Below are 19,166 nucleotides of genomic sequence, written 5' to 3' on the forward strand. Positions count from 1 at the left end.
TTGGGTTTTCTTTAGATTGTTTTTATCCAGCCTTTTTTATTTTTATAAGTAATTTAAGGTGGCAAACACACATGGTACTCCTTCCTCCTTCTATTTTCCCCACGACAAAAATCCTATTAAAAAAAAAAATCTGCAGCTTAATTTTGCAACTTCAAGTCATTCAGCTTCTGGGGAATTTCTAGTACTGTAAAATTGGTGTGATCCTGGTCAGCAGCCTCTGAAGATATGTTAGCACGTATCTAGCTTGCCACTCACATAATGGCAAAGTTGTGAATGTGTTCCTACAAGTGGAAGTCTGACGTGTGACCAGTTTGTCTGTGTGCTTAATCGTGACAACTGTGTAAGAATACGGTTGTTGGAAAGCCGTGAGTGTATCCTCCAGAGCTTTTCCAAATTTATTGTAGAATCATAGAATGATAGGGCTGGAAGGGACCCTCGAGGTCTTCCAGTCCAACCCCCTGCCCAAGGCAGGAATCCTTATACCACCCTGAGTAAATGGCTGTCCAATCATTTCTTGAAAACCTCCAGCGATGGAGCACCCACTACTCTGGAAGACGAGCCATTCCATTGATTGTCCATTTAAATATTTTAATGTCCCAAGGGAGGAAGAGATTGTTGCATACAGAAGCAGGTTTTTGGCAGGGATCCTAGAGGTCATCCAGTCTAACCCCCTGTTCAGTGCAGCTGTCCAAATTAAACCATTCTCAACAGGTGTCTGTTTAGCCTCTACCTCAGAGGTGGGGAACTATGACCCGTTTATGACTTGTGGACTTCAACTCCCAGAATTCCTGAGACAGCTGGCTCAGGAATTCTGGGAGTTGAAGTCCACAAGTCATAAAAGGGCCATAATTCCCCACCTCTGCTCTATCTGAACAGGTCCAGTAAAGAGAAGACCATCATCTCCCAGGGACTTTTTATTGTTCAGATTTTTCTGATATTCTCTTGGAATTTAGCTTCCTATCATTTAAATCTGCTATCCGGTATTCTACCTTCTGGAATAAGAGAAAGGTCTGGGACTCTGATATGAAATCCTGTTGTGTATTTGAAGAGAGCCTATTATGTTCTTCTTCAGTCATTCCTCAAGGTTAAATTAAACCCACTTTTGTCTGTCTCTCCTCTTTGACTTAGTTCATAATCCTCTGATCATCCTGATTTCCTTTCTTTGAACCTGTTGCAGTTTCACTAAATCCTCCTTTAAGCGGGCATAGGACTGAATGTGGGAAGCCAAACAGAGTTGAACAGTTATTTATTGTCATTTGGAAATGATGGTTTTTTTGCTGTCTCGCCCATTTCTGGCTTATATTCGGTTTGCAATTGATTAATCTTCCTTAAGTATTGATACCAAGCTCAGTAACCCCCTGCCTTTGATTACGCAATTTATATTTGTCTTCACATTTATTACTTTCAGCCAATTTTTTTAACTTACCAAAATGGTTTTGAATTTGACTTTGAGAGTAGAGGGAATCTTCATTTAGCGAATGCCCCATTTAGTGTTTGTTCACAGTTACAACAGTGAAAAAGTAACTTTATAGACCATTCTCGCATGTACAACCTTTGCAGGTCTGTAAACTCAAGGAAGCTGAAGTGAGGATGTAAGCAGAGTTTCAGTTTCACTTAGTGACGTTCGTTTAATGACCAAGTTTCTGGTCTCAACTAAATGAGAACTACCCTGTATTATTCTCTCTCTTTCCCTCTCTCTCCCTCTCCCTCCCTCCCTCCCTTCCTCCCCATTGTCCCTTACCACCTTGTGTTATGCTGTGGCTTGTTTTAACTAAGATTTGTTGAAGAAGACAGGGCTAGAGATTTCTTTTAGATGGAAGAACAATCCTTCAAATGGCTGTGACTTTGTTATGGTTATCAGAACTGATAGGAATTAAGACATAATTTAAAGATGAGCTTCTTGATGGAAATGGTGCTGTGTGTTATTTTTTTGCTTTTTTAAGTCACTGTTTCTCAACATTGGCAGTTTGAAGCTGTATGGACTTCAATTCCCAGAATTCCCTAGCCAGCTATGCTTCATCTTCAAGCTGCCAACATTGAGAAAATATGTTAGTTTGAATAGGACATGGAAAGCTACCCTTTTCTAAATATTGTTAGACAACTGAAATCTTAATATGGCCCTTTTTCCTCTCTCTTTTTCAGGTTTAATTTCTGAGGGTGCATGAAATGGCGTTACACTTCCGCAATTTGCTGCCGTTCACCATTCCCGGAGTGCTGGCACTCATCGGCTGGTGGTGGTTTTCTTCGCGTAAAAAGGAGCGTGTCAGTAACCACGACAGGCAAGATCTTCCTAGTTTGGACGAGTGCCAGAAATGTTCTCCTCAGGAGCCAAGCTCTTGGAAAACTGGGCAGTTGAACAGTGAACTTTCCCCACCTCTGCAGGACAAGCAGTGCAGCGATTCACCCTTTCAAGAATGGCAGATACCTCTGACAGAAGTCAGAGCCCAAAGCTTGGAAACGTCGAGAGAAGACCTTCCTGTTGGGGCAATACCAACCCTCCAACTGGATTCACTTCAGGACGACAGTGGAGAAGTGGAAGTGATGGGGCCTCAAGGTGTGCTTGGTTCCCCTTCGCCCAAGACCTCTCTTCTGGATGTACAAAAAGTTGATGACTCCCAAACTGGCGAGGTAGCCGATGAAGGAAAGCCTGATTCCAATCAAGCATCAAACCAAAGGCTGTTGGCAGCTCCTGGTTCTGAAAAATGGGAGGACAGTAGCAAAGATGTGATGGTCCAGATCGGTTCATCCGAGAGGTCTTTGAAAGAAGACCAGTGTTCTGCATCCACCTCTATTGATTCTTTCCCCATCACCTGCTCCAGAAAGATAATTGAAGAAGTTCCGGGTGAGATCCCTAAGGATCCTGTTGAAATGGAAGAAGGGAGTGATAATAATAGTGGCGAAGGAGAGACTGCAGTTGGGACACCGACCAAGTGTGTTGAACCTGCTAGATTGGAGGTGGTTGAGGAAGGGATGACGTCCAGTTCAAAGATTGGTAGCATGTTGAAGCACAATGGATGCAGAGAAGTTGGGTATAAGGGTGATCTGGAGAAAGAGAGGATAGGAGCCATTAGTTTGGACAAACAAGAAGTAGAGAAGATTGAGCAGGTGGCCATGCAAATCATTTCTAATGTCATCCGGGCAGCTACCGAGGAAGTATTATCAGGGTCGGTCAGTGATATGTCAGAGAGGATATGCCAAATAGCAAGTCGGGTGGATAGTCCTCGGGAGAAGATGTCCACCGGAGGTGTTGGCCAAGCAGAATCCAGCCAGGGTGGTGAATGTGTGAACCAGAAGGTTGCTACTGTCGAAGTATCTCCCCTCCTGGAGGAGAACGTCAACCGCCATGCTACATATTCAAGTTGTTTGACACATGGCCGACTGGTCAACCGAAGTCACAACCGGCTCAGAGACTCCAGTTGTCCCACCAGGCGGTCTGTTGGCAGTGTGACAGCAGCTACGAACCATGAGGAGGAGTTTGAGGATGGTCACATGGTGATGGAAGATTCTGGGTGCAGCGCCTGCACCTCAGAAGATGGGGCTAGTGCTGAGGATCTCTTGAAAAGTGCTTCATCTCCACCTCCACAACACCTGGATCTGTTGAACATGTCCACCATCAAAGACTCAGAGAACAAGTCCGTGTCGAGCCAGAAGCCACCTTCCTCCACGTCAGCGGAAAACCGGGTGCCATACAGCAATGGCCTGCTGAAGGAGGACTTTCCACCTCTGAACCACGAACAGCAGTGGCCAGCAGAGGCTGATACAGACCACTCAGGAGGTGAGGATTCTCTGTCATCTTAACTAAATATAGGTAGTCCTCAACTTACAACCATTCACTTAGTGACCATTCAAATTACAAGGGCACTGTACATTACAAGTGACTTATGACCTTTTTCACATAACTATTGCAGCATCCCCATGTTCACATCATGAAAATTTGAATGTTTGGCAACTGGCATGTATCTATGATGGTTGCTGTGTCCCGGGGTCATGGGATCACATTTTGCGGCCTTCTGATGAGCAAAGGCAATGGGGAAGCCAGATTCACTTAACAACTGTGTTGCTACCTTAAAAACTGCAGTGATTCATTTAACAACTGTGACAAAAAAGGTCTTAAAATGGGGCAAATCTCACTTAACAATGGTCTTGCTTAGCAATGGAAATTTTGAGCTCAGTTGTGGTTGTAAGTCAAGGGCTACCTGTAGGGCCTGCTCTTATTTTTCTGTGGTAAAAGATAGGATAATTTCCTCAGGATACCCCTGGAAAGGTGGTTATTTAAGAGAGATTTCTTTTTATTTTATTTTTGAAATATTGGGATCTGAGCACCAATAAATCTGTAGGGAATTGGAAATTTGGGTATATGTATGTGTCAAAAAATATGGGATGGTCGAATCCACCCGGTTGTAAATGCATATTGAAAAGGAACTTCAGTCATATGCCACCATTTTGATTTTTTTTGACAAAAAAGGAGTGGCTTTAATCACCCATCTTTGATTTGGGGACTTTTAATGAAAAATAGATATTGTTAAGACTGACCAATCTTAGAAGCCAGAATTAAAAATCCAAGCAAACCCATTTTGAGCCAGAGTCAGAGCCTTGATTCTGGATTTGATCGTTTGAGCAAACATCAAATTGTGTGTGTGGAGAGTGGAGAAGTTGGAACTGCAGGTAGTTCTCGGCTTATGACCATTTGTTTAGTGACCGTTCAAAGTTACAGTGACACTGACCAATGAGATATACGATTGGGCCTCCCACTTATGACCAACGCAGCATCGCCATGGTCACGTGATCATAATTTGGGCATCCGGCACTCATTTTTTCAGTGCTGCTGTAACTTTGAACAGTCACTAAATGAATGGTTGTAAGTCAAAGATTGTCTTTATAGCTAGGGGTTTTTTAAAGCCTTAATTAGGTTTGTTTAATTTTGGCTCGATACAATTATGAACTGAGCTTTTGTGGCTTATAAGCTGGAGTTTATGGCTCAGGCTGGAATGGTGTCAGTATGGTTTATTTATTAAACCATGGTTTAATAGAATACTTACTAACAGTCTAACCTATACTAAATATAAATCTATAATTTCCATATAAATATTGTATACATAATTTATTATAAATATATCAAATATATACTGATAAGTACTAAAAACTAAACCAACCAAAGCTATTGGGAGTCAGGTGGTCTACAAATTAAAATAAGAAATGTGAATCCAGGCACAGCATCTAAAGTTGGCTTTAGACCAGCCCAAACTATGAATTTTCGATATGTAAAGTCTATGCTCTTTTCGGAACATACCAGTTTTTCTAATTTCTGCTGCCTCAATGAGAAGTACTGGTAGATGCTTGGATTCAGGAGTTGTAAATGGAAAAAGGGAGTTTTTTTCCACAACTCTCCTCCTAAGGCTCATAATATTTCCCCCCCCCCCCGAGGTGAGACAGCCCCCCAATCTCCAAACCTTTCAGAAAGATGTGAGAACATGCCTCTGCAGTCTTGCTTGGGGAGTGCAAAAGAACATGCAACCATGGATCTGAAAGCCCTCCCTTCACTTTTTAATTAATTTTAATGTGGCTTTTAATCATCCTTGTCTCTTTTTAAAGTTTGATTTTTTTATACTTTTTTGCGTTTTAATATTTTACAGTACACTGCCCAGAGATCCTCTGTGAGGCAGATGGGCAGTTTCAAAATGTGAATGATAGATAGATAGATAGATAGATAGATAGATAGATAGATAGATAGATAGATAAAAGGAAAGAAGGGAGGGTTGAGAAAGAGAAAGAAAAAGGAAGAAAGAGAAAGAAAAAGAAAGGGAAAGAAAAAGAGAAAATGTTATAGTACACTGTTCTTAAACACTGGGGATCTTGATGGAGATAGTAACTAGTTTACCATCTCATAATAATCAGAAGAATGTCAGTCTTTTCTATCTCAAGCTACCTTTGTTGCTTTGGATAGTAAGATGGGCAATGTATAAATTTAATAAATAATGGTTCTTGTGGGCCCATACGTGTTCCTTTTTGGAGGATGAACAAACTGGTCAAGTCTATGCATTTTTTAATCAGATTTATATTCGCCTTTCAGTTAGAAGGTCAGGGCAGCAGTCGTAGCTATTTTCCCCACTTTTCTCCCCAGTGACAACCCTGTGAGGTAGGTAGATCCATGAAAGATTGCCTGGCCTGGGGAGAATTTGGATTCCAGTGTAAGATGAGAAAGAATTGTTCCTCTGTGCTTCTTATCCAAGTTATTTCGCACCTTTCTGAATCTAGTACCTTCCAGATCTCTGGCTTTATACAGATAGTCCTCAACTTACAACCGCAATTGAGCCCAAAATTTCTGTTGCTAAGTGAAATATTTGTTACGTGAATTTTGTCCCATTTTTAAGACCTTTCTTGCCACAGTCGTTAAGTGAATCACTGCAGTTAAGTTAGTAACTCGGTTGTTAAGTGAATCTGGCTTCCCCATTCACTTTGCTTGTCAGAAGGTCACAAAAGATGGTCATATGACCCTGGGACATTGCAACTGTCATAAATACATGCCAGTTGCCAAGTGTTCAAATTTTGATCACATAACCATGGGGATGCTGCAACAACCATAAGTGTGAAAAACGGTCATACGTCACTGTACAGGTAGTCCTTGATTTATGACTGAAGTTAAGACAGACCACCCAGAAACTATTTGTGACCCAGTTCCAAAGTTCTGACTATTGTTTCCTCCTCTGGTCTTGGGTGCTTGGCAATCATCCTGCATATATGTCTGTTTGGAGTGTTCCAGAATCACGATTTAAGATACAGTATAATTTGCTAAAAATCGGTTTTTACTTCCAGGTTTTTTTTTGCAAAAATGGTCCATAGGGAACAACGGATTCACTTAACCAGGGCTTTTCAACCTTTTCACCCATTGTACCACTTTTAGGATATGGCAACATCCGAGTACCACCAGTTGCCTAGCAAGGTGTCAAAACCTGAAGACCAAAAAAAAAAGGAAAAAAGTGATGAAGTACAGGTAGTCCTCGACTTACAACAGTTCGCTTAGTGACTGTTTGAAGTTACAATGGCACTGAAAAAAGTGCCCCCCAAGCCACAGCTGAGCAAGACACCTGCCTGCCTGCCCGGCGGCGCTCTTCCTCCTGTCCGAGGTTTTCATTGTTGTGAGCATTTCTGTTGAGGATTGGCAGCGGGGGTGGGATGAGGGGTGTTTGGTTTTTATTCCCCCCATCTGCTGGGTGGTTGCAGCAGGTTTTGATCACTTCACATGACCCTCGGACACTGTGACCGTCATAAATATGAATCAGTTGCCAAGCATCTCAATGTAAATCACAAGACCCTGGAGATGTTGCAACATTCCAGCTGATCGGCGCTTCTTCTGGGCTCAGAAGCGCCAGGATCGGCGCCAAGCTCCAGCTGGAGCCTGGCGCTGATCCTGGCGCTTCCGCTGAGCCCTGACAGCCCTGCAGCTCCAGCCGTCTCTCGCTCAGGCTTGTGCGGTGCTGCCACTGGTTCAGCTCATTCCCCTCCCCCGCTACCACTTTTCTAGGATGGTCACATACCACCTGCCAGGTGCCAATGTACCACAGGTGGTACCCGTACCACTGGTTGAAAAGCCCTGCACATGAACAACTGTGGCATTTGGTTAACAACTACTGCAAAAAAAAGGTTAGAAAAATGGGTCCAGTCATGTGGCGATCTCCTTTACAACCATCACTAGTTATGACCATAACGGCCAGGCTCCTCTACAGTCATAAGTTGAAGACTACCAATGATTGATTGATTGGTAGGTAGGTAGGTAGGTAGATGATTGATAGATAGATACATAGATAGACAGACAGACAGATACTGACTGACTGACTGACTGACTGACTGACTGACGGGACATCACCTGGCTAGAGAAGTTTGTTCTACCCATCTCTGTAGCTCCTTATGTAAAAGGAGAAAGTGGGAATGACAGGACCAGACCTTGAGTTTGCTGCAGCACTGTTGCCCAGCATTTCAACGCCCTGTAAGTGAAGGAACGTGGCTGGTTTTCTTTTTTAGGCTCTGACGTGAACAGCATGGACTCGGTGGACAGCGGTTGTGCTCTCCGCAAGAATGACAGCTGCCCTAGTGCTAAGATGGGAACAGACTGCAATAAGGCAGAGCTTGTTATCTGGGAAATTCAAATACCAAAGGTAAAGTCCAGAAAATCGTCTACCTAGTCTTGATTTTGCTTAAATGGGGATTCCCAGTTTTTTTTTCAGTTATGCATTTTCTTGGTCGTAGTGCTTGCCCTTTAATGTTATTCCTCCAGTGTCCACATTATCCTAATCTTGATGGTCTTCATACGTGGTTTAAAAACTGGGATCTTTTCCTGGGATGATGGGTTTGGGACATTTACCTTTATGGGAATTTTATTAAGATAAAGTTAAAGATAAAATTTATTAAGATAAAATAGTCCACGGAGTTGGACTAGAAGGCCTAGGGTCATTTCCAACTCTGTTATGATGCCTATTATGTTAAGCCTCCTTGTTGTATGCCGCCTTCTTATAGTTTTTAATACTTACAACCCCTGTAGCATCCACGTGGTCCTGTGATCAAAATTTGGATGCTTGGCAGTTGGCATATTTGTGACGGTTGCGGCGTCCCAGGGTCATGTGGTCATCTTTTGCAAGCTTCTGACAAGCAAGGTCAAGGGGGAAGCTGGATTCACTTAACAACCATGTGACTAAGTTAAGGGCTGCAGTAATTCACCTAACAACTGTGGCAAGAAAGGATATAAATTGGGAGGAAATTCACTTAACTGTCTTGCTTAGCTACATAAATTTTGTGCTCAAATGTTGTAAGTCGAGGACTACTTTTAACGTGATTTGCACAATTCTGGTCTTTGGAGATCTAGACCAGGGGTAGGCAACCTTGGATCTTTTATGACTCGTGGACTTCAACTCCCAGAATTCCTGAGCCAGCCACGCTGAGGGGAAAGGGAGAGGTTTCCATGCTGAGCCGTGCTGGCTCAGGAATTCTGGGAGTTGAAGTCCACGAGTCATAAAAGAGCCAAGGTTGCCTACCCCTGGTCTAAACTAGGGCTTTTCAACCTTTTCAGAGATTGTACTTGTACCACTTTTAGGACATGACAATATTCGAGTACCACCAGTGCTTAGCAAGGGGTCAAAAACTTGATTGAAAAAAGGGGGGTGGGGTTGGTTTTTATTCTTAGATTCATTTGTTGTTATAGAAATGGCTAGTTTATAATACGGAACAGTACAAAGTTGAGGTTCAATATTAGTGCTTCCTTCTACTGCAACAGAGAAAACCGGAAGTCAATGCCTTTTCTTTTTCCCTTCTTCCCCTTACTTTTTTTTTCTTTCACCCTTCGCTCGCAAAAGCCCCTTGCCCTCTCTCTCACACACACACACACTTCTTCCAGAAAGCGTTCCTCCCCCCCCATCTTTCTTCTCACTGCTTCTCTAACAAAAGCCTTTTCTCTTCTGTCTCTTTCTCTGGAGTCTTTTTCCCCCTCTCCAGCCAAAACTGCCTCCTTTTATAGCCTCTCCTGTCTCCGCCCCCACCCCCCTTCCTCCTTTCTCTCCCAGGTGTGCCGGAAGTGCGGATCCTGGGGCCTTTGTCTTGGCCCAGCAGCTCCTGAGAACTCTCTCATGGCGAGTCCTGCACTGCACTGCTTTAGCTCGTTCCCTCTCCCGCTACTCTTGTCTAGGTTAGGCAGGCTCGTGCACCGCCTGCCAGGTGCCAATGTACCACTAGTGGTACATGTACCACTGGTTGAAAAGCCCTGATCTAGACAGATCACAGTATTTGAATGTCTTTTCCAACGCCTTCGTGGTTGCTGTACCAAATGGTAGTTTTGTGGTATATTTCTTGTCTGCTGAGTCCTGTACTCTTGATAGTGGATCCTAAGAGGGAGAAGCCATTTACCAGTTTTCATTGTCAGTTCTAAGGCTGAGGCCTAATGTCATCACTTTGGTCTTCCTTCCTTGTAATCTTAATCCTGTTTTCTTTTCACCGTGGTCTTTGAGTTTATTGCCACAGCTTGCACATCCTGGGCTCTCTTACCTGTCTGTAGAGTCATCAGCATAGTCCAGGACATTGATATATCTTCCTTTAGTTTTAACCAACCCATCTTCAGAGCTCAGTGGAGCAGAGAGCATGACACCAAGATTAACATCAGACCAGCAATCAAGAAATAAACAATATTTATTTATTTATTTATTTTATTGCATTTATATACCGCCCTTTCCCTGAGGACTCAGGGCGGTTTACAGGGAGTTAAAAATCAATATCTCAATCAAGGGACTTCCAAACAAGCTAACAATAAACAACCAAGGAACCACCAAGGCCGCTCCCATCAACACTTGATAGGGCAAGCCACTAGAATAAAAATTGATAGCCAACCCTACTCCCTACCAGCACTGATGATGTTACCTAGTTTGGTAATGAAACGTCTGCAAGAAAACAGCCAAGCTCAGAGAGCACCCAGGACCCTTCCTCATTTCTACCCTGAACTATAAATATTCACCTCTATCTGCAGCCCATCTTCTTCCAGCTTCCCTATATTCTTCAGAAAGGTAGAGGAAGTAAGGAGAGCATATACAGCTTCTCTTACTCCTTTTCAGAACTGGAGTTTCATTATCTCCTTCTGAACTCAATTCCTGTCCTGGGGATAGGTTTTGCATGCAGACAATGAGCTGATCTGAGCTCTTCATTTTCTAAGGACATTCCACAGCTTGACATGGTTGACACAATCGTTGACCTTTCTATAATTGATGAAGCACATATTGACTTATTTTTGTTATCTCATTTTCTCAATTGTGTCTCTTGTTCCTTAACCTTTTCTAAGGCCATCTTGAGCTTCTGTCATCTCCTATTCCAATCTGCGTTGAATAATGATCCTAACCAATGTTTTGCTAGCATATGAAATTAAGGATATTGTGTGATGATTTATATCTATATACTACTATATACTACATACTACTAAAACCCTGATTGCCATAGCCATCAACTGGGCAAAACAGTACACCATGTGGCAAGGGTAGGCAACCTTGGCTCTTTTATGACTCGTGGACTTCAACTCCCAGAATTCCTGAGCCAGCACGGCTCAGCTTGGAAACCTCTCCCTTTCCCCTCAGCGTGGCTGGCTCAGGAATTCTGGGAGTTGAAGTCCATGAGTCATAGAAGATCCAAGGTTGCCTACCCCTGGTCTAGATCTACAAAGACCAGAATGGTGCAAATCACCCCTGCCATAGGTCAACAACCTTTATCTGAAATGAGCATAATAATAATAATAATAATAATAATAATAATAATAATAATAATAATAATAATAATAATAATAATAATAATAATAATAATAATAATAATAAAGTTGGAAGGGACCTTGGAGGTCATCTAGTCCAACCCCCTGCTCAGGCAGGAAACCCTATACCATTTCAGACAAATGGCTGTCCAGTCTCTTCTTAAAAACCTCCAGTGTTGGAGCATTCACCACTTCTGGCGGCAGGTTGTTCCACTGGTTAATTGTTCTGTCAGGAAGTTTCTCCTTAGTTCTAGGTTGCTTCTCTCCTTGATTAGTTTCCATCTGTTGCTTCTTGTCCTGCCTTCAGGTGCTTTGGAGAATAGCTTGGCTCCCGCTTCTTTGGGGCAGCCCCTGAGATATTGGAACACTGCTATCATGTCACCCCTCACCCTTCTCTTCATTAAACTAGACATACCCAATTCCAGCAGCCGTTCCTTATATGTTTTAGCCTCCGGCCCCCTAATCATCTTGGTTGCTCTTCTCTGTACCCTTTCTAGAGCCTCGACATCTTTTTTACATCGTGGTGACCAAAACTGGATGCAGTATTCCAGAATTTACAGAATGCATCCAAAAATTGGGACCTAGGCTCCCATGGAATTGAATTTTGACAAATTTTATAAAATGTTTCATGATATTAGTGATCATAAAATAGTTTATGACATAGTGCCAGTTTGGCCTAGTGTCAGCATACATGTTCCATTTTTGTTGGATCTACTTAGAATCCTTTACTATTTGTCCATGCACCCTTTGGAAATACCAGTTCCTTCCTTTGGCCTCCAGCGATCTTTTGGAAGGCTTTCCATGTTCTTCCTGTGTTGCATGAATGATGTTGATTTTGGATTGAACTATAACCACAAAACCCATCACCTTCCTCTTTTTTGCATCAGTGGTTGGCGCATAAACCTCATACGGTATTAAAGGATTGTGTGTGAAATCTGGTTTATGTTATTTCGACATTAACTGCATCCAAGCACTATCCTTACTGAAGCTTTCCTGACTGTGAAAAGTTGCATATTTGTTTTTTGTGTACTGAGTAGCAAATAGTATAGAATAGGGTAGGCAACCATGCTGGCTCAGGAATTCTGGGAGTTGAAGTCCACGAGTAATAAAAGAGCCAAGGTTGCCTACCCCTGGTATAGCTAGTCCTTGACTTACAACCACAATTGAGCCCCAAATTCTCGTTGTTGAGCAAGGCAGTTGTTAAGTGAGTTTTGTGCCATTATAGATCCTTTTTGGCCACAGCTGTTAAGTGAATCACTGAAGTTGTTAACTGAATCATGCAATTGTTAAGCGAATCTGGCTTTGCCTGTTGACTTTGTCGGAAGCCAGCTGGGAAATTTTGAAGTGGTGATCACATGACCTCGGGACAGTATAAGTGTCATAAATGCATGTTGGTTGCCAAGAGCTCAAATTTTGATCATGTGACCGTGGGGATGCTGTAATGCTCGTAACTCTGAAAAGTGGTTATAAATCACATTCAGTGCTGTTGTAACTTTGAACGGTCACTAAACAAATAGTTGTAGGTTCGGGACTATTTGTATCTCGCCTTTCCATGACGTTTTCTTAGCAAAATAGAGAATTACCATTGTTCTTTCCTGTGCAGTATGATATGAATGAAAAAAAACACCTTAAAGTAAAAATAAAATAAAAAATAAAATTCAGTGCCTAGAGATATTTGGATATGAAAATGAGGTTGGAAGTTAACTTCCTTTCTTTCTTTCTTTCTTTCTTTCTTTCTTTCTTTCTTTCTTTCTTTCTTTCTTTCTTTCTTTCTTTCTTTCCTTTCTTTCTTTCTTTCTTTCTTTCTTTCTTTCTTTCTTTCTTTCTTTCTTTCTTTCTTTCTTTCTTCCTTCCTTCCTTCCTTCCTTCCTTCCTTCCTTCCTTCCTTCCTTCCTTCCTTTCTTCCTTCCTACTTTCATACTACCCATCTCCTCTATAAGGTGACTCTGCATAATTGTAACCTGCAGGGCCTCTGCTGGTTAATACAGTTAGTACTCAATTTACTACCACAACTGAGCCCAAAATTTCTGTTGCTAAGTGAGACATTTGTTAACTGAGTGTTGCCCGATATTACAATCTTCCTTGCCGTTGTTAAGTGAATCACTGCAGTTGTTAAGGTAGCAACATAGTTGTTAACTCAATCTGGCTTGAGGGGCCTTGGTGCTCTCTGAGCTTGCTTGTTTTCCTGCAGACGTTTCATTACCCAAACTGGGTAACTTCATCAAGTGCTGGTTCCCCCATTGACTTTGCTGGTCAGAAGGTGGCAAAAGGTGATCACATGACCCTGGGGACACTGCAACTGTCATAAATATGAGTCAGTTTCCAAGCATCTGAATTTTGATCATGTGACCATGGGGATGCTGCAACGGTTGTAAGTGTGAAAAATGGCCATAAGTCACTTTTTAACGTGCCGTTGCAACTTCATATGGTCACTAAATAAGCTGTTGTAAGTCGAGGACTACCTGTAGTTAGAGAGGAGTTAGCCAGATCATCCTAGAACCACAACCAGACTTGGAATCAAAAAATTCTGAGGAGGAGTCAGTGGCAAACCACTTTTGTCAGGAGTAACTACATGGGTGTGTCTCCGTAGGAGTAGAGCTTAACTGGAGGGCATTTACCTATGCCAGCTTGTTTTATTCATTTTAATAAAAGAACCATGGAACCCAGCCAATGTAGCCGCTGGCATTGTATTCCTTGTCCCTGAATTGTGACAAGAGTACTCATCCTCACAAAAAAGTATTTTCTGGGAAGGCCTCAAGCTGGTAGAAGAGCTGTCTTAATTGGCAGTTGTCCAAAGAATAGCAGGGGGATTTTTAAAGATTTTTTTTAATTCCCTTTTATTATTTTAAAAATAATTCAAGGTGGTAAACATAATATTCCTTCCTCCTCCTAGTTCCCCTATAGCAGGGATCTCCAACCTACGGTCTGCGGCCCGGTACCAGGCCGTCGCCTGTTGGCCACCGGGCTGCAGGAATAGCTGGCAAGCTCCCCCCACTTGCGGTAGTGCCACTGTGTGAGGCCTAGCAACCCTGTTTGTGCATGCGCGGGTGCACTAGCACCGCCACCAGCATCACACAGGCACTAGTGTCCCATTTGCGCATGCACGTGGGTGCCTACAGCCCATTTGTGCATGCACACAGGCGCCAGAGCACTGCCACGGGTGTTCGTGGCCCGCTTGTGCATGCATGCGCACTAGCGTCGCCATTGTTCGCGCACCCATTTGCAGGCCACGTGCACGCACATTTCCCTACTACTTCCTTTCCTTCTGGGCCGCCAAGCTGGAAAGGTTGGGGAGCTCTGCGGTAGATTGGGCTGAGAGAGAAGGCCAGGCCCCAAAGTCAGTCAAACTGATTTCCATATCTAAGGCAGGACTAGAACTCACTGTTTCCTGGTGATTGACCCAAAGTCACCCAAACTAGCTTTCAAACCTAGGGTGGAACTAGAACTCACAGTCTTCTGGTTTGTAGCCAGGTGCCTTAATCACTAGACCAAACTTTTGCTTAGTTAAATAACAACAACAACAACAACCCTAACTGGGAGGACATCTAGCCCAACCCCCTGCTCAGGCAGGAAACCCTATACCATTTCAGACAAATGGCTGTTTAGTCTCTTCTTAAGAACTTCCAGTGTTGGAGCATCTACAGCTTCTGGAGGCAGGTTGTTCCACTGGTTAATTGTTCTGTCAGGAAGTTTCTCCTTAGTTCTAGGTTGCTTCTCTCCTTGGTTAGTTTCCATCCGTTGCTTCTTGTCCTGCCTTCAGGTGCTTTGGAGAATAGCTTGACTCCCTCTTCTTTGTGGCAGCCCCTGAGATATTGGAACACTGCTATCATGTCCCCCCTCGTCCTTCTCTTCATTAAACTAGACCAGGGGTCTTCAAAGTTGGCCCTTTTATGACTTGTGGACTGGCTGAGGAAGTCTGGGAGTTGAAGTCCACAAGTCATAAAAGGGCCAAGTTTGAAAACCCCTGAACTAGACATATCCAATTCCAGCCACCGTTCCTTATATGTTTTAGCCTCCAGTCCCCTAATCATCTTTGTAGCTCTTCTCTGTACTCTTTCTAGAGTCTCGGGGTATTTCATGCTGATTGTTCATTAAGAACTTGTGGTACCACTTGTGGTTTAACTGCACTGACTCTTATTTTTTTCTAAGCTAAATTCAAGAGGCTTGTTTTAATAGATAAATCAGTTTACATCTCAAAGGCAGCCTGCCTAAAGGAATTATTATTTCACTCAGCAATCAAGAGTCATTCAAGGGTGTCACCAATTGGAATTAGAGTCCGGGCCTTCCCTGTGGTGGCTCCTGTGTAGCATATATCCTACCCATTTATGTACACTCTTTACCCTCGTGTTTAATGAAATCTGAAAACCTGTTTTTGTAACTTGCCTTATCCTCCTGAAGGTCTTTTTAAGGTTTTCATAGGTTTTGTTGTTATTTATTTGTTAGATGTATACAATTTTATTTTTATTTAGCATTGTAAACTACTGCAAGCCAGCTTTATTTATTTATTAAATTTGTAGGGCTGCCCAACTCAGATGTATGGCTCTGGGTGGCTAACAGTTTAAAATAAAAACAATGCTGCAACTCATGTAGTCCTTGAGTTACGACTGTAAATGGAGCCTGCCCTTTAGGTTATAAATCATGACGGTCATGAAGGAGGTCATCATGACCTGATTTTACAAACTTTTTTTCCCCAGTGGTCATTAAGCAGACCTATTGTTTGCTATGGGACGTTTTTGCTAAAAACCATAAGTAAACACCACTTTGCAGTTAAAAAAAAACCCCAAAAACATAAATTGCAGTCATGTGTCTGTGGGGCACTGCAAATACTGTAGCTGTAAGTGCAGATCAATTGCCAGGTATCCGAAATGTCATCATGTGATTAGGTGGGCAGCCATCAGATCTTTGGAGCTGAGGTCATAAGTACCTCTTGGAGATTCTGTCATAACTTTTGTTGCTAAGCAACTGGTCATAAGTCGAGGACTACATGTATAAGTAACATAAAATAGCAGCCAGGCATAATACAGTGTAAATATCTACTGTTGATGCTTCCCAAAAAGCTTCTGGATATTAATTTGTAAAATAAATCAGTTTATGTAGTTCCAGAGTTGATACACTTGGTCCTTTCTGATCTACAGAATGAGACATCTGCAAATGTGTTTCTCCATTTATTATATTCTTTTTTCCGTTTTTCTTTTCCCCGTAGCACTTAGTAGGACGGCTCATAGGCAAACAAGGGAGATATGTGAACTTCCTGAAGCAAGTCTCTGGTGCCAAAATCTACATTTTCACACTACTTCACACCCAGGACTTCCAGATCTGTCATATAGAAGGTGAGTGGAACCTGCTGGAGGACGATGTGGAATGGACATTTCACCCCAAGTTTAAAATATGGTACATTTGATTTGGATTTACTGAATCGGAGAATTCTCCACTCCTGTGGTGCTTCCTTCTACATTGATTGGATATGTAGTGACACTCATATTAAGACTTTGTGGAAGAGTGGGGAGGTGGCACAGTGGTTAGAATGCAGTATTGCAGGCAAACTCTGCCCACAGCCTAGAGTTCGATCCTGACTGGCTCAAGGTTGACTCAGCCTTCCATCCTTCCAGGGTCGGTAAACTGAGAACTCTAGATTGTTGTGGGGGGGGGCAATATGCAGACATTTGTAAACTGCCCTGAGAGTGATGTAAAGCGCTATTGGAGTTGTATGTAAGTCTAAGTGCTATTGCTACTGCTATAGATAAGAATGGTCCAGATCCGTGTTAATTAACCTCAGCAACTTTATGATGGGTGGACTTCAAGTCCCAGAATTCCCCAGCCAGCTATATTGGTTTTAGGAATTCTGGGAGTCTTAAGATTGTTGAGTGGAGAAACACTGGTCCAAATGGAAAACCATTGAGTTTGGTGTAAATACGATGGATTGAATTCTTCCTTTCCCATAGAAATTGGCTTGGCTGCTCCTTTACAAGATACGAAGCAAAATCATTCCTCTCTTGCTTAAATGAGCAGATCTTGCCTATCTTCCTGAGGCGGGCTATCGTGATTCTTCCTTTGTGCCTAAACATCTTCTAAAATCTGTATTTTCTTCTCCCCTTCCTTCCCCCCAGGCTCTCAGCAAAACGTTGACAAAGCACTGGCCCTGATTGGAAAGAAGTTCAAGGATTTGAGTCTCACCAATATCTATGCTCCACTACCCCAACCGTTGCCATTGCATTCCCTCCCCATGACCTCCTGGGTAAGCACAAATTCAAAAACCCTTAGTGAAACTGGAGAAATTTCTGGCTTTGGAAGGACTTTGATTCATCAGTTGTTGGGTTGCACTAGGTAGGATATGGTCCCTTGCTTTCTTGCCACATCTCTGTAATGACAGTTTCGAAGCATCTTAGTCTGATATCTTCTTGGTGATACTTCTTTCCTGGAGGTGGAAGCCTCTGTGGAATCCAGAGCTTTTGTCAAAAGGTGGAAAGCTCCATCACAACAATCTCCAGCTGATTTGCACATATGTATAAAGTTAGACAAGGGACGCGGTGGCTCAGTGGGTTAGGACGCTGAGCTTGTCGATCAGAAGGTCGGCAGTTTGGCGGGTCAAATCCCGAGTGCTGCGTAGCAGAGTGAGCGCCTGTTACTCGTCCCAGCTTCTGCCAACCTAGCAGTTCGAAACCACGTAAAAATGCAAGTAGAAAAATAGGGACCACTACGGTGGGAAGGTAACAGCGTTCCGTGCGCCTTTGGTGTCTAGTCATGCCGGCCACATGACCACGGAGACGTCCTCGGACAAGCGCTGGCTCTTCGGCTTTGAAACGGAGATGAGCACCGGCCCATAGAGTCGGAAACGACTAGCACGCATGTGCGGGGGAACCTTTACCTTTACCTTTACCTTTACTTTATAAAGTTAGACAAATATACTAAAGGAGCTGGGGTTCTGTTGGAACCCTGATTTCATGTGTCATGACCATTTCCTTGAGAGCTTCTGACCGTCAGGTTCTAATGCAGTTATGCAGATTGGGAAAGTTGCCTGCGCGTAGCAGAGGTTGGGAACTTGTAGTCCTTACAGCCACCCACAGCCCTTGCCCTATTTTCAGAAACTCTCTGTCAGGGCGTAGACCCGCAGCATGAACAACCTGTTCTGTTTAGGTGGGAGGGAAGAGAGGGAATAAAACTATCACAGAGGGGAAAAAAGGGAGCTGTTAAGAAGTGAGAAAAAGGGGGCACCAATAGAAGAGAACGTTTGAGGTTCAGAGTTGAACTGTGGAATCCTTGGTGTGCTGTGAGTTTGGTGGTGGTTTTTTTTTTTTTTGTAGACGTTTCATTACCTAATTAGGTAACATCATCAGTGCTAGTTTGGAGGTTTATTTCTGACACCGATGGGCAGGACATGCTGTCGTACACGTTCACACAGAAAGAGTTCCTTAGTGGAGGTTTGCCTGTATGCAAATTTATCCTATTTGCATTCTTTCTGTAACCAATTAGGTACAGGCAAGATGTTTTCATAATAGTTACTCCGGGCATAGTTTGGTATGCGACTCCCTCCTCCTTTCAGCTGAGTGACCTTGAGGCAGCTTCTCGAGGAGATACGGCACTTACTTTCATTTCCCCAAGCATTCCCCTCCTTCATTCCCCCTCCCCACAATTCATCCCAGTCTCATAGCAGCAAAGCACAAGCAAGCATAAGGTGGCAACTTGACAAAATCAGTGTATTTGGGGGTGGGGGTGGTGTGTGAGCAACTTTGTCTCCTTTAAGTGATTTACACAATGTTCCATATCTCTTCCTTTTGAGCCATGTTACTACGCTAATTTAGGATGTTGTAGTCTATGCAGTACACAGGGTACAATTTGCTTAACTCTGCTCTCATTTCTATACAGTGTTATAATCTGTAGCTTGGAAATTAAATGCCAT

At 43.0% G+C, this 19,166-nt stretch overlaps 1 protein-coding gene across 6 annotated transcripts in view; it reads left to right on the forward strand.

The window, feature by feature from the left end:
- AKAP1 (A-kinase anchoring protein 1) overlaps window positions 1-19,166 on the forward strand; it is a 74,756-nt gene that overhangs the window by 38,055 nt on the left and 17,535 nt on the right. For all 6 annotated transcript variants that reach the window (XM_081313141.1, XM_081313142.1, XM_081313144.1 and 3 more), the window contains 4 exons: window positions 2,143-3,775; window positions 8,020-8,153; window positions 16,473-16,599; window positions 17,377-17,504. In XM_081313141.1, the coding sequence (XP_081169267.1) occupies window positions 2,167-3,775; window positions 8,020-8,153; window positions 16,473-16,599; window positions 17,377-17,504 (1,998 nt within the window). In that variant the 5' untranslated portion in view covers window positions 2,143-2,166. The remainder of the gene's footprint in view (window positions 1-2,142; window positions 3,776-8,019; window positions 8,154-16,472; window positions 16,600-17,376; window positions 17,505-19,166) is intronic.

This window comes from Vipera berus (genome assembly GCF_964194415.1).
Source record: "Vipera berus genome assembly, chromosome: 1".
Classification (NCBI taxonomy): Eukaryota; Metazoa; Chordata; class Lepidosauria; order Squamata; family Viperidae; genus Vipera; species Vipera berus.